The sequence below is a fragment of the Sparus aurata genome, chromosome 17 (assembly GCF_900880675.1).
Source record: "Sparus aurata chromosome 17, fSpaAur1.1, whole genome shotgun sequence".
Taxonomy (NCBI): domain Eukaryota; kingdom Metazoa; phylum Chordata; class Actinopteri; order Spariformes; family Sparidae; genus Sparus; species Sparus aurata.
In genome coordinates, this window is record NC_044203.1 from 8,643,345 (window position 1) to 8,657,829 (window position 14,485).

Consider the following 14,485-nt stretch of genomic DNA (forward strand, 5'->3'; position numbering starts at 1 on the left):
CAGGTAGAGCTCAAAGAAATGCTGATACATCTCGAGGGACTAAAATCAGGCTGCACAGTGAAAAATACTTGTATTACAGCGTTTCATAGACAAGCCAGCAAAAATACGAGCTGATACAGTCACAGAAAGGTAAATTAAAAACAACACATACATGCCTGCATCTCTTTTGCCCTTGAAAAAACATAAAAATGTAAGCAAATTTGACTTTTTAACACAACAAAAGAAACACATTTAAACGATGAGCATACTTCATTGCTATTCATTGTTTTGTTTATGCTCAGTATTTATATGCAAATCTGTACTGCAAATCATCAGAATAAATGTTAGCAATGTCCTTTTTTGCTGACCACAGATATGTTGAAACAGTTCTCTCAGGTTCAATTATCAGTTTAACATGGTGATGACACTTTGCTTTGCTCTGGTTAGGCTTAGGAGCAAAACCACGCGGTAAGGGTTAGCAAAGAACATGTCTAAGTTTAAAATATCTATTTTGGTTGTCACAGACACGGCTGGAGATGCGTGAACATCTCACCGAAAATATCCAGTTTCTGTCGCCAACAACAGCTGGAAAGTTGCCCCGTGGTCTCCTTAAATACTGGCTTGGCGTCCTTCAAGCCCAGCTGTAACTCTATCATGATTCCCTCCACCTCCTGATTTAAAGGTCATGTCATAAACATGTAATGTGAATGTGATATGACAAGTATTGTAAAACGTGAATATATGGTGCTCACTTCTGCCTTTGTTATATTTGTAATATTGATATTGGTTCTTACAATATATGTCATATTAAGCATATGAGGTTCGACCTGAAATGACTAACGAGAGCTGCTGTGGTTTACTAAAATTTGGTAACCACTATACAGCACATACTGTTCGGTGATGTTGATATCTAAACTGATTCTGGGCATGATGTCATGAACACAGTCCAACTTACTTATGCTCCTCAGGTCTCACTTTGACATGCTTGTAGATGGAAAGATGTTGTGTCCACTGTCTGTCTTTTTGGCTCACGTCAACATTTTGTCTCCAAACTTGCATCATCAGCAAAGGAAGCAAGCATTCAGCTGATTCTCTGCTCAGTTCCAGGACATGTTTGAGCCAAATATATATATATATATATATATATATATATATATATATATATATATATATATATATATATATATATATATATATATATATATATATATAAAACAAAACAGAACAGTAAACTATGGTATAAAGCTCACCCTGAAGGAAGGGACGGTTTAGGTTCTGATGCTAGTAGAAGAGACAACAAGCAGGGCAGCAGCTGCACAACAGGATGCAACACAGGTGCACCTGTTGTTACACACACACACACACACACACACACACAGACCATCACAAACACAAAGAGAACACTTCACACAAAAATCTGTCTGCACCTACATGTTGTTGTGTCTCTCTACAGTTTGGAGTACAAACAGGACAAACTGAGCGAGCATCCAAAACGCCAGGTCAGGAGTGTTTGATGTGACCACGGTGGGAAATGGGGAAGTGAAAGTAGCAGCTGGGGGAATTATGAAAAACTCCCAGTGGCGATGACAAGAAAGCAGTGAATAATGCTTTTAGACTTTACTGAACTGCTCGTGACCTAAATGAGTGTGGCCCAGAACACGGCTACCACTTTTAGCACAGTTAATACGAGGATAGATTATGGCTACTAAACACAAACCCCACAGGTGGACTGGCACATGGTGCGCCTGTCAGCGGAGAGAATTGTCTAAGTGGGCTTTCTTTCCTTTATACGCTATTTTTATCCTATAGCACATTTTCCATCCGCCTTATTTACTATAACTACCTCTCAGCTGTCTTTCACGATGCATTTGTGTTTGCATGTAGGTGTGTATGCATGTGTGTGTCTGTGGATGGTTACTCAGGTTGCACAGTGTAAACAGTGAATGCACCTGTGTAAATGGCACAGTGAGAGATGTTTAGCTGAGAGGCCATCAGGGAATTAGGCCTGTTGTGCAAACTGTGTCACCTGGAGGGAACGAGAGAAAAAAAAAAAAGAAGTGGCTTCACCAGTCACAGCCATAGCTGAGCCTGCTGACAAACACAGATCTGGGTTCAGGAGAATCGGCAGCTCTCCTACACCTGAGAAAGACAGATAGCAAACACTGTGCGCGCAAATGCTGGACGTAGTTTGAGCGTCACTACTAAAGCTCAGACTGAAAAACAGCAAGTCAATCCACCTGTTGGATTTTAATTTCAAGATATAAGAACTCGCGGTTACTTGCAGATATTATTCAAAGTTTTAACCATGTAATTATTCATGTTGTACAGTTTATTATTGAGATAGTATAGGAGTCAAGGCTTTAATTTGAGTCTTATGAGATTGTCAACAGATTTGGTCGGGCTTAAGATGTATCTAATTTTTCCTTGTCAAACATATAATCAGTACAAGTTTTACGCCCGATGTATTTTGCAGATTGTTTGGTTGCTCTAACTTTTCTGGCACCGGACCAAGCGAGTGTTCACTTATAGCTTTAAAGGCATGATGGTAAGTCAAGGTTCAGTATGAAGTGGATTGGCGCTTTGGGGTTTTCTTAAGCTGTGGAATATGATTCACTGTGTTACCTTATACTCCTGTGTACACTGGGATCAAAAATATTATCCTTGTGGCGAAGCAGCCCTTCACAAAACCTTATTAGGCAGAGGAACTGAACTGAATTTTTGAGTATCCTTGAATCGTAAACGCCTTCAGCTGAAAAATTTCCGTTTCAAACAATTGTTATTCTCACAGTGTAAAAAAAAAAAAAAAATCCTATCAACCTAAACATAAATTCAAAATGTTTCTAATGCGTAATTGTAAGATGGCTCCTTGTTGTTGGCTACCATCATAACACGCTCCATGAATTAACATTACCTCGTGTTTGACAACCAGCGGTTAAAGGAGATGTTGGGCTACCTCTGTCACCTGAGAGTGTGTTCCCACCCTCAGTTCAACCACTTCTCATGTAAGCCTCTTGCAGAATGTGGCCATCATGTTATTTCCACTTTGTACATGGTTGCTGCAATGTTGGTCCACTACGAGAAATGTAGCTGAAATACGACTAATGCAAGACTTTTCTCCCAGTTGTCTTCTGAGCTGCATCAATTGAGTTTTGTTAGAAAGAGCAGACTGCTTAAGTTAATAGTCTGGTCCCTGTCTCCACAGCGTGTAGTCACAACAAACAGAGGGCTTCACCTATCAGCCGTATAGTAATGAGTCTCTAGTTACCAAGATTTAGTCCCCAACCAGCATCGCTATAAACCTTTGGGGAAGTAGTGCCAGAAGGGCCACAATTAGAGAAGTACATGTAGAGGAAGCATAGGACAGCAAACGCAAAGACAGAAGGGCAGAGAGATAATGCACACTCATGTTTCCTCTTTGTTCTGACCAACTTTGCCTTATTGCATGTGTTAAACCCGAGGTCGAGCCATGCATCATTGAATGTGTACAAGGTGAAAGACAGGCAAGAATAGAATATAACTAGGTTATTGAGCACAAAAAGTCAAAGTGTATCTTGTTTACATTTCTGCCAAAGGACACACAAAACCCTGCCTTTATAAAGGTTATTCCTTGAACCACGACCTGCCAAAAGTAATGGAAGTTGTTATATTAAGGCCTGGTCCAGCGGTACACCTAAATAAATCTGTGCGACCTCATAAATATGTGGTTATGGAAGGGAAAACTTGTAATGTCAGGTTGTTTATAATTGATCTACTGTTCTTCCAGTAGCTCTCAGACCTTCTTTATTTTTACTCTGTACTATGCCTTTTACTTCCCTTTGCATTTTGTCCTCACTATTCCAACCAATAAGGAGTTATTAAAGTGAAACAAAAGCTCTCCAAGCTAGCAAGCTTTCCAAAGTGGCGTTCATTTTAGCTGGACTAATCTGAGACACATCTGATGCTTTAACTCCGGCCTCATTACTGTCTGCAAATCATTCCTCTACTGTGGAGCACTTTATACTCCAATAAGAGAGGTTAAATAAAAGTAGATGTTGTAACATAGCTAACAAGCTATAAACTGATAGCCTCCTCATTTTTGGACTCTCCAGCTCTCTGTTATCTCAAGGGTCAGTACTGTCAAGATCAAGCCCCAGGAAGCCACCTTGACATAGTGGTCAAATGGTGTAATCACAAAGTCAAGTGATGCAGTGGGGCCCGATCAACTTTTCCCCATAAACATACATGCTGAAAGAAGTGGCTGTATCCAGCCGCTAGCTGTTGATCCATTCGCTCAAATAACATTTGGAAAATCTGGAAGAGCCACACCAATAAATCTTTTGTCCCAGATTAAATTAACCAGGAGCTAAACCGTAAATTAGCCAACCTAGACAGTGGAATCTCTCTGCGCTATTGGTCCAACAATGTTGAACATCGGGTAATTTTATAACTGGGAAGTCTAACTTTTTTGGCTTCATGCACCAGTGAGCAGCTTTAATGAATAGGCACTGTAGGCGCTGACACTGTATCCAGTTCTCATTAAAGGTCGATGGTCAGGATGGTTTGGTAAATGGTGGAATGGAATCAAAGTTCACTAAAATTGAACCTGACACTGACTCATCATTGCAGCAAGCCTACATTGGAATGATTAGATTTGGCTCCCAAATGGAGCTGGGTGAACTGCTATTGTGACCGGGCCTACATACTTTACACAAATCAGGAAAACCTTGCAGAAAAGACCGTATGTAAGCCACCAAACACGCACACCGATACATTTCACAGGTGGAGTTTACAATGTCCTTAATTCAAACAGGACAAATAACACACCTTTACCCAAAATACTAACACACATTCCATGAACAAATTAGGAGAAAGCGGAAGACAAACTTAGATTACCCTCCCCTTTCTTAATGGTAGCATAATAAACTGTAGATCCATAAATATAACTCGATGAGTTCATAATGTCTCATTGGTTTTCTGTGTAAATTCTCTTAAACTGGATTATGAGGCTCTGAGCAGAATCTCCAACTTTCTGTTTTATTATGGACATACATGGTCAAAATAGAGGCATTAGTGAGTCACTGCTTCGGCTCAGCTGGACAGTGTTTTTCTCCTGGACCTAGTCCGTCATCTGCTTGTCATGGGCAAGAGTTTGTGCGCCATGTTGCTAGTGGGAAGGCCACTATCAAAGATTTACACCACTGAAACCTTTGAAATTGTCCATGAACCAAACATTGTTGCACACATTACTGAGCAGAGCAGTCACTTCCCATGGCAACGGAAAAAACAGAGAAAGAGAGAGACACAGGCAGGAAGACAGAGAGACGGAGAAGAGAGGAAAAATAACCATTTAAAGCCATCTAAGCCTTTCAATATTCATGACAGAAGAGACTGTGGTGGTTCCCATAAAGTTTGGGACATTAAACCTCCAAAGAGGCTCTGAGGTGGGTGTCATCCCTGCTTGACTCAGACATCCTAGAGGGAAAACACTCAGGATTCAGGCTGACCTGAAGCTGAGTGTAGCTTCAGTGTTGTCTTGGCAACCTGTCCGACAAAAAAGAGAAAGAAAGAAAGAAAGAAAGAAAGAAAGATGGAGAGGAGAGGAGAGGAGGAGAGGAGAGGAGAGGAGAGTGAATGGATGCGCTCCCCATGTGTGGCGCCAGGCAGTCTACCCGGCGGGGCAACTCAATAGGCGGCTGTGAGGGAGGGAGCGGAGCGGCGACGCTTCCCCGAGAGTGGAGGAATGTCGGAGGCACAATAACACACAGCTGGAGCAAGGAATGGCACGGAGGCGCCGCCAAATTGGCCTGTCCCGGCTCCCCTAGAGCTGCAGTCACGGGCTGTGAGAAAGACGATATTACATCAAGTCATATTAAACAGTTTATTCAATCAGAGATGAAGATGATGATGAAGATGATGATGAAGATGATGATGAACTAGAATTATGTGTCTTTATCACCACATTGTTTTCCTCTCATGAAGAGCTGGTAATAAATCTGATGAAGTTTCAAAATAAAAATACAATTCACTGAAGGAATGCTGCGTAAATAACGTTGTAATAATTCACAATCAATATCATCTTGTACTTTCGCTTTGTTTTTTTTTAATTGGGCAGTTAAATTATTTCAGCTGATGTCAGGTTCCCTTTACGTTTTCATTTCCCCAGAGTGGTGGTAGGACGGGTTCCTATCTCTAAGCAGGTGGTTCTGCTCGGGATCATCCGTCACAGAGGTGATCAGTACGAGCGAGGCTGTGCGTAATTACGCATCAGTGTGACTAAGGCAGTAAACGTGCAATCCGACGCTAATCAGCCTGGTAAATTGTGCAAATATACTACCACCACCACCACCACCACCTCTGGCTCGATCAGTCAGAAAATATTCAAGATATGCCTCTCAAGATACTTGAGACTTTTCTTTTTTCTTTGTATGGCGTCAGTAATGCATTATTGAGTGTTTTAAATCCCCCCGCCCTCTCTCTCGCTCTCTCTCTCTCCCTCTTTCTCTCTCTCTCTATCACACACACACACACACACACACGCTCACAAACACCTCTTCTACCAACAGGCAGCCCATCGCAGCGCACACAGAATGAGACACGCCTTTTTCTCGGCTCCGCGGTGGGGTCGGTGGGCAGCGGGCTGCCGGTGATTGACCAGCTTCTCTCCCTGATCTGTCAGCCGGCTGGCTTGGCGCCTCCCCTCTCCTCTATAAATGTAGGAAATCTATTCATTCCTTTCACATCGAGCCTGCTGAAGTAAGAGAAACTGTACGGCTCCACGGGATGTGTTGACTGACTAGAATTTCGCTTTTTTTTTTGATTCCCCGTATCCTCTCCGCTCATTTGCGGCTGTGTTAGAGTAGCTTTTGTCGTGTTTACAGCGCCGTGCTGTAATCTCAAAACCTCCTGCTACTAGTAGTGTCATTATTTGTTTGGTGGGTTTGCTTTTCGTTGCCTCTCTCCGAGCCGTTGGTTATCTAAGATGAAGGCTGTTACTCCAGTCCACCCCCAGAACTCCTCCTCCAGCGGCAACGAGCTCTCCCTGCACTATCTGTCGAAGCAGAGCCTCAACATCGCCCGGTGCAGGATGGATGAGGAGGACCTGTTCTGCCTGCAGTACGACATGAACGACTGCTACAGCCGGCTGAAGCGCCTGGTGCCCACCATTCCGCAGGATAAGAAAGTCAGCAAAGTGGAGATCCTCCAGCATGTCATAGACTACATCCTGGACCTGCAGCTGGCCCTGGAGACGCACCCTTCTCTCCATAAACAACAGACCGGGACCTACCCTCCTCCAGCCTCCAACCCCAGCCGGACACCGCTGACGGTGCTCAACGTTGACCACCATCAGGTAAGCTTTCATCAGCGGAGACGACTCCTTCTTTCCTCGTTTCTACCGGGACTTACCGGAGACCCCGGTGTACTGTAACTCCCCGTGCCATCTGCCAGTCAGACTCAGACAAAGCGCGTCATGCCTGTTATGTGTCATTGTCCTTTGGATGTTGTGAAAAAAGAAAGGAATCAAAATACTGAACACTTCACGTCGGAAAATCGTGCGCAAAGACGCATATGATGTGGGTTAGATTGCGCACTTGATTGCGGGCTGTATGATTTGCATGATAATGACAGTGCGTGTCAGAGGCCCACCTTATCCCGGGGCTGGTGAAGTACCTCAGCCTGCAGCCCACTCCACTGCGCACAATAAGGGCAATTTGCTATTCAGTAGGCAATAAGAGAATTTATTATAGCAGATATCTGCGGCTAATTCTGTGCTGCTTTTGCTGCATATCATTTATTTTAGCAGTGCTTTGTGGCTCTGCTTTTATTTAGTCTTTTCCATGGCAGCTTTTACATGTTTCTTTTTCTTCTTTTTTTTTTTTTTGTAGAGGACGTCTATAGTCAAAAAGCCGGAGGACTCAATTTTATGCCGCTGAGATGTAAGCACTGCATTGGTAAGTTGAATAAAAATATTACTCAATATTTTATTTATTTCTTTTTTTTTTTAAATCTACAATCAGAAGTTTGGTTGCTGCTCTTTTAAGTAATAGATGTGACCAGTAGAACACACCATGTGCTGCTCATCGAGGCATCCCCATTAACTTGATTATTTCTTTGCCTATATGTGGTGCGGACTGACAATCTGTAGAGTGCTTTGGGGAGGCCAGTAGATCTCAGAGGAAATAATAATTGAGGAACCCTAAATTGGCACCAACCTCAGAGGCAGCTGTGCTTTGCGCAATAACTGTCACCGGTGTAGCAATCTAGGAAAAAAAGAGAGGGTTAAAACCTCAGCGTGCCCTCTCTTTTTATTCTTCCACACACTCCTTCCTCTCTCTCTCTCTCTCTCTCCAGCTATCTCACCGATTCACTCTCACAGTTTTATTCAAGCTGCTGCTGTGCCTTTAAGGTCAGATTTATAGCATTGAATCCAAACACACCTGGATAATGTTAAAAGCATGTGTGTGGTGTGTATTACAGTGAGACACTCTTGCAGTCTTGTCTGAGAGTCTCGGCAGCCTCTCGGCCGCCTTGCCCAACAGCCTGAGGAGCTGCGTGGTTGTTGTTTGACCTGGTTTGTTTTGGGTTGTTGATCAAGCATGGCCTCTGTTTTATCGGTGGCGCCAGTCAGTCTGGAGCTCTGTAGCTCACCCCCCCGCTGCTATTCATCCCCTCCACAGGTGTGCAGGCTGCTCTGAGCCGCTCCAAAGCCAGCAAAGCTTCGCCAGGGACTCACACCCAACTGGAGGCACAATCACAAGGGGATTTCAAAACTGCTTGGAGGAATTCAACCCAAATAAAATCACTATTCATATCAGCTTTTTTGGTTCCACTGAACAAGGAGCCAGTATGTTAGACATCTCCCTCTTCTTCCTCCTGTTTAAGTTGCTCTAACTTTACACCTCGTCACTTGAAAATTCCAAAAGAGTGAAAAAAGTGGAATCGGCACGGTGAGAAGTTTCTGTTGGAAACCCGTCTGTCAACAGCTTGAAAACTGTTTGTGAATTGTGCTTAAAGAATAGCTAAAAATGACTCCAGTTTAAAGCTTTACTAAACTGCGAAAATCATTGTACATGTTTTGGACATCTATTGTTTAAAATAGATGATTTGTGTTGAACAGGGATGCCATCCCTGGAACCTTACCATGTTTGATATTGTACAAAAGAACAATTCTGATTCGAGACAATTGAGATTGTACATATAGAGACACAAATGTTCTATAAAAGTATGTGAAAGGAAGACTTATATGCTTAAAATAGACTATTGTAATTATAAGATATTTTTATTAAAACCTTTTTTTGTCGTTATGTAAATATTGTGTTTCCAATTTTAAGTCTTTAGTAAATGAACGTGGTTATGCTCTGCCAATAATGTCCTCACATGATGATATCAGTTAACTATTTGCAGTGTTTTTGGACTAGTTTAATATGTAGCATGTCAGACTCATTGCGGAGATATTGAATGTGCACTGAAGCAGCCCTCCCTGTGTAGATATGTGGTGGAGTTCAACACAAGTTCTTTTATTATTTGCCCTGCTTAGCTTTCTCTTGAATTGTTTTGTACTCATTAACTACGACAACTTTGACCCTCTCAGAGCGAAGGCTTGCTCCTTTTTTTTTTTTTTCTTTCTTTCTTTCATTTCTTTAAAGGCCTGGTTTGATTCTGTTACATTGCACTCTTGTTAGTTATTTAATCAGAGAGGTACAACACTTCTGACAGTGTTTATAATGTAATACCTTCACAAAAATCACCGCAACAATGTCTCAGAAATGTTATGTTTGCGCAGTCAGAGCCTCGACTTGGGAAGTTAATGATCGACACCATCAAACCATTAAACTTTGGTTATGAATTGATACAATATGTGAACATTAACAGACTCGTTTTGGTCAACAGCAGATTGTTTTCAGACAGGCAGTGTCTTTAAGTAAATATGAAATGATTTCCCTGTTGGAGAGTCAGCAGTCATTGTTAATGTAAAGAGAAAGGAAAAAAAAAAAGCCTTTATTTTTCATGACATTGAACACCGAATTTACCTCACCACCCTCCTGCCAGTGTGAGAGGGCACTTGTACATTACTGTCAGCTGCACTGTTGGACTTGACCTTCACTGGCTTGTGAGGAGTTGTCAAAACAATTAAAGTTTCCAGGAAGAATTGTGTCGTCTCCAGTTTTGTCTCAAGGGGCATCTTTATGTTCATTCCTTTCAGTGCCAACGTTGCCACACGAAATAACGAGGAAAAAACGGGGGGAGGTGCAGGACAACAAACTAAATGTAATGCAGCATGGAAAATAAAGGGTGGGTGAAGATATTAAAATGTTCCAGATGTCGTCTAAGTCCTTAAACCTATTTTTACAGGATTTAGGGATAAAGCTTTTTGTTTTGTGGCCCTTTTTATTTATTCCACCACAAACATGGCCACAGCTTCAGCAGGACTGCAGAAGCCCAAGAGAGAGTCTGGAAATCAGATGACGAAATCAGATCATGTTAAACAATGACCCAGATGTTAGCCTTTTTATTTGTTATAAGTAATAAAATCATCTTCTTGCAAATGCAAAAAAATGTTTAAAGTAGCAGAGTTATTCCTGCAACATATCTCCTTAAACATAATATGTGCATATAATTGGTAGACAGAAGTAATATTATTGTTCTTAATGATATTGTTTTTCAAAAAGAAAAAGATAATGCAAAATAATTACGACCCCAGCAATGAAACATTTGTGGAATTGTATTCACTGAGTAGAGATGTCACTAACTATATTCATTTCATGCACGCTGTAAACCTTCAACAGGCCTGTGTAGCAAGCACAATGTAGCTGAAATGCCACACATGGAAATACCTTTGTGTGTGCAAATGAAAATAGCAAATCAATACAAAAAATGCTAAATCTACAGCACTCAGGTATGTCATGCATTTTTGATTTTCTACTTGCGTTGTCTCGCATTTGACTGACACTTTCACCTGAAGTAACCTATGATGGGTAAAGACAAACAGTAAAGACTGCTTCCTAGATTACCAGTATTGCCAGTAAAGAGAATTCAGGGAATATTGAAAAACAACGTCTCATTTATATCATAACACTGATGAGGATTTTCAACTATGGCGGAAACTAAAAAAAATCTTAAGTGAAAAATTGAATCCGTAAAAAAAAAAATATTTCAAAAATATTTTCCTGATATTCTAAGGCAAAGTGTGGAAATGCAGTGAAATAACTATTACATGTCACCTGAATACCATTACTGTAACCGCTTGGAACAACTGTCCATAAGCCACACAAGTATCCACCTCACAGTAATTAGTTACAGTGAGTATCCTTTCTTTCCTCCTCCTTTCTCGCGGAGCTGCAGCGCTTTCTTGTAGACACACTGACCCTTGTTCGGCTGTCCCCACATCAACCTGCTGAATGCGGGTTAAAGCGCCTGTTTGACACCGACAAGCCAGGCGACAGAGATGCCATGTGGGTGCTGCAGACACCTTTCAGACATGCTGCTCCACCGTGACCATCGGAGGATAAGCAGGCCGTGCAGGCCACCTGTATGTGTTTATAGTCCACACTGCCCTTGACAAGAACTGTCCTCGTGATGTGAAATGTGTGCGTGTGTGTGAGAGTGATAACAAAAACAAGACAGAATTAAAAACTGTGTTAAAGCACAGGTGGCCAGCTTTACAGTTAGACCTTACTGATATGATAAATTGTATTCTGGTTCTCAGAGACGGTGCAACACGAGTCTTGACGGTTCAGACCAGGCTTCATTAGCCGTGACTACACAGTTGGTGAGAGCGTCGCGAATGGATTTTTGTCCGAAAAATGATGCTTTTCATAGATAGATTCAGGGATACGGCGGAGGGAACCCGAGCTGACCCCTTCAACTCGGTTAACCCTGCTGACCATCCACATCGCTGTTCAATTAATTACATATCATTCAAAAAAGCGTCAATGCCCAGCGGATGTTACTGGGAAGGTAAGGAGGGTTTGAACTGAAAAATGGTGACAGGTCATAATGTGAATGTTTATTTGCCATGTGCATTTTCTTGGCTACATGAACATTTTCATGTAGTGGTGTTGGTGATCAACTTAAAAATGTGCTCAGTCCTGATTATTCTCCCATCTCATGATCATTGTCACATGTTAAGTGTAGGCCGCACTTTTACAGAAAACATCATTGAGAGTTCTTACATTGAAATAGAAAGATACATTTATCTATATAGAATGTAATGGATGTTTAATTTCCTGGCAGAGACATACGGCATTAATTCAAAAGCCAATCAGCTATACGCTAATATTCATACATTCATACATACCACATGTACTTATTAACTTTACCCTATTACACGATGTTTCATAAGGACATGTCTCCCCTCACAGCTGCAGTGTAATAGAGCATACACACAGGACAGGATTTACCACTCTATGATCCGTAGGTCTAATTCTCTCTATTAGTCAACACTCAAACTGCTGCCATCCCCGGATACATTATTCATTTATGCTCCTATTATACTTTGCTGCAGCCATATGTTGACTCACTGTTTCGCTATTAGCTACCACCGTGGTGCCCCATCCTGCATGTCTCCAGCATTAGCACTGCAGGATTTTCCAAATAATCCCTGTTGGGAGGGAAACAGCGGCGCAGCAAACGTGTGGGACTCTTCATCAGCTCGCTCTGCCCTTTTTTTCTTTTTCCACAAACTGGTTAAACATCACGGTTCAATTCTTACCTGTGGCCTCCCTGCACTCCCCGCTCCAGATCGTGGGAAAGCATCACATCCTGTTTGATAAGGAGGCCCAAACCACATCGGTCAACCAGTTTTCCACCCTTGAGCCGAGGCTGAGGGAGTGGACGTGCAGGCCCTGTGACCAGTCGCTCGGAAATGTCTTTATGAACACAGTATCATTATTATCAAAACAAGGGACTGGCCGGGCTGCAAGTGGAGCCAATTGTTTGCACAGGTGTGAGTGTGTGTGTGTGTGTGTGTGTGTGTGTGTGTGTGTGTGAGTGTGTGTGCTCTTACTCTATGCATGCGGTTGTGTGTTTTCCCTACGTCTTTAAAATGCCGTTCATGCATGAGATTAAAATTTAAAAAAAAACTCAAATTACAAGGGGGATTTTTGCAATTTAAGAGATTTCTGATTAAACCTCCCATGCTCATTGTCTAGCCCTCTTTTATCCTCCTCTTTCAGGCAAAACTACCATCTCTGACTGTATCCAACGGGAAAAAAAAAAAAATCTACATTTTTTTTTTTCCAGCGCAGCTCCAAACAAAAGAAACACAACAGCTCCTAATCTCACAAATTTGCACCACGCGCCGCGACACGAACACATAAAATGAGGATGCTCGCCATCGTCTCTGCCTTGAATTAACCTTCTGCATATGTTAAACTGCAATAACAGGTTTGGTTGTCGTGTCTCGCCTCCCGCTCCCCCTGATTTAACTCCGCATTACGGCGTTCCACGGGGGCCTATATCCCTGCGTGTTAATCACTGCTCTTCCTGGCGCACAGAGAAATATATGGCGGGTGCTTGCAGAGGAACAGTGGAGGACAAAAACGTGCTCGCTCTTGGACACTACTTGATTACAGACTAATTGGTCTAGAGTGATTAAATATCTCATGCTTCTCACTAATTGCAGCTATTTAAAGCAGCTATTAGCTTAAAATGCCTGCCACCAACAGCCGTTTACTCATAAACAAAATGTGATCTGCAGCAATTCACCTGTACTGCTGCGACTGGAAAACAAAAGTTGGAGACGCACAGGAAGCTCCAGCTACAGCGAGACACCACGGCACATCTTAAATATTTAAAGCCGTATTTTCTTCAGAAAGCTGGTGAATACTTTATGGAATACGCTGCATTGCTTTTTAAAGAATACCTTTTGAAAAATGAACTGAGCCGTCTTTTTCTTCTCCTCCCGCTATTCCCAATAAGTAACAGATGCACATTTTTTTTTACTGGAGCCTAATTAATCACAATTATATTTTCCACATTCATATCGCCGGTGATAATTGATGTGTAATTATTTCTTCATTTGGGCTGTTTGTGTCTTAATGATTTGACACTTATGTTTTTATATATCGAGGGGAGAAAAAAATGAAGAAACAATAACCCCAACGTGGAACATTCGTTTTAATTTTGCAGCCTCGGTCGACGCTTCGCTCTCGGAGGTGCTCGGGGAAGAGGGGCACGCACGCGCACACTCGACATTTTTTTTTACGCGATCCGAGCCTGGAGTGGCCATCAAACACAATCACAAGAGTTAATGTGTGTACACCCACCAGTTTAGCTTTAGTCAGGGCCTCTTTCAGGGCAACAACAAACAACGACAGGGGTGAAAGAGAGGAAGACGGAGAAAGGGGACGCAATACGAGAGGAGGAATAGGGATAGAGAGTGTGAGAGAGATAGAAGAAGGAGGGAGGAGGGAGGACTTGGCATCACCAGTGCCAGCCGCAGCTCCCGGGAGACAGGCGATGAATTACAGAAATGAGATCTCAGACAAATGCCAAGCTTTTCCAAAGAGCAACGAGAATGGCTGCACCC

General features: G+C 42.3%; 1 protein-coding gene across 1 annotated transcript; it reads left to right on the forward strand.

Annotated features, from left to right (window-relative positions):
- Positions 1-6,514: 6,514 nt before the first annotated feature.
- Positions 6,515-10,105, forward strand: id4 (inhibitor of DNA binding 4). The gene is made up of 3 exons (XM_030394648.1): positions 6,515-7,306; positions 7,842-7,907; positions 8,634-10,105. Exons 1-2 carry the CDS (start codon positions 6,938-6,940, stop codon positions 7,887-7,889), a joined length of 417 nt encoding a protein of 138 aa, XP_030250508.1. The 5' UTR covers positions 6,515-6,937; the 3' UTR covers positions 7,890-7,907; positions 8,634-10,105.
- Positions 10,106-14,485: the final 4,380 nt, after the last annotated feature.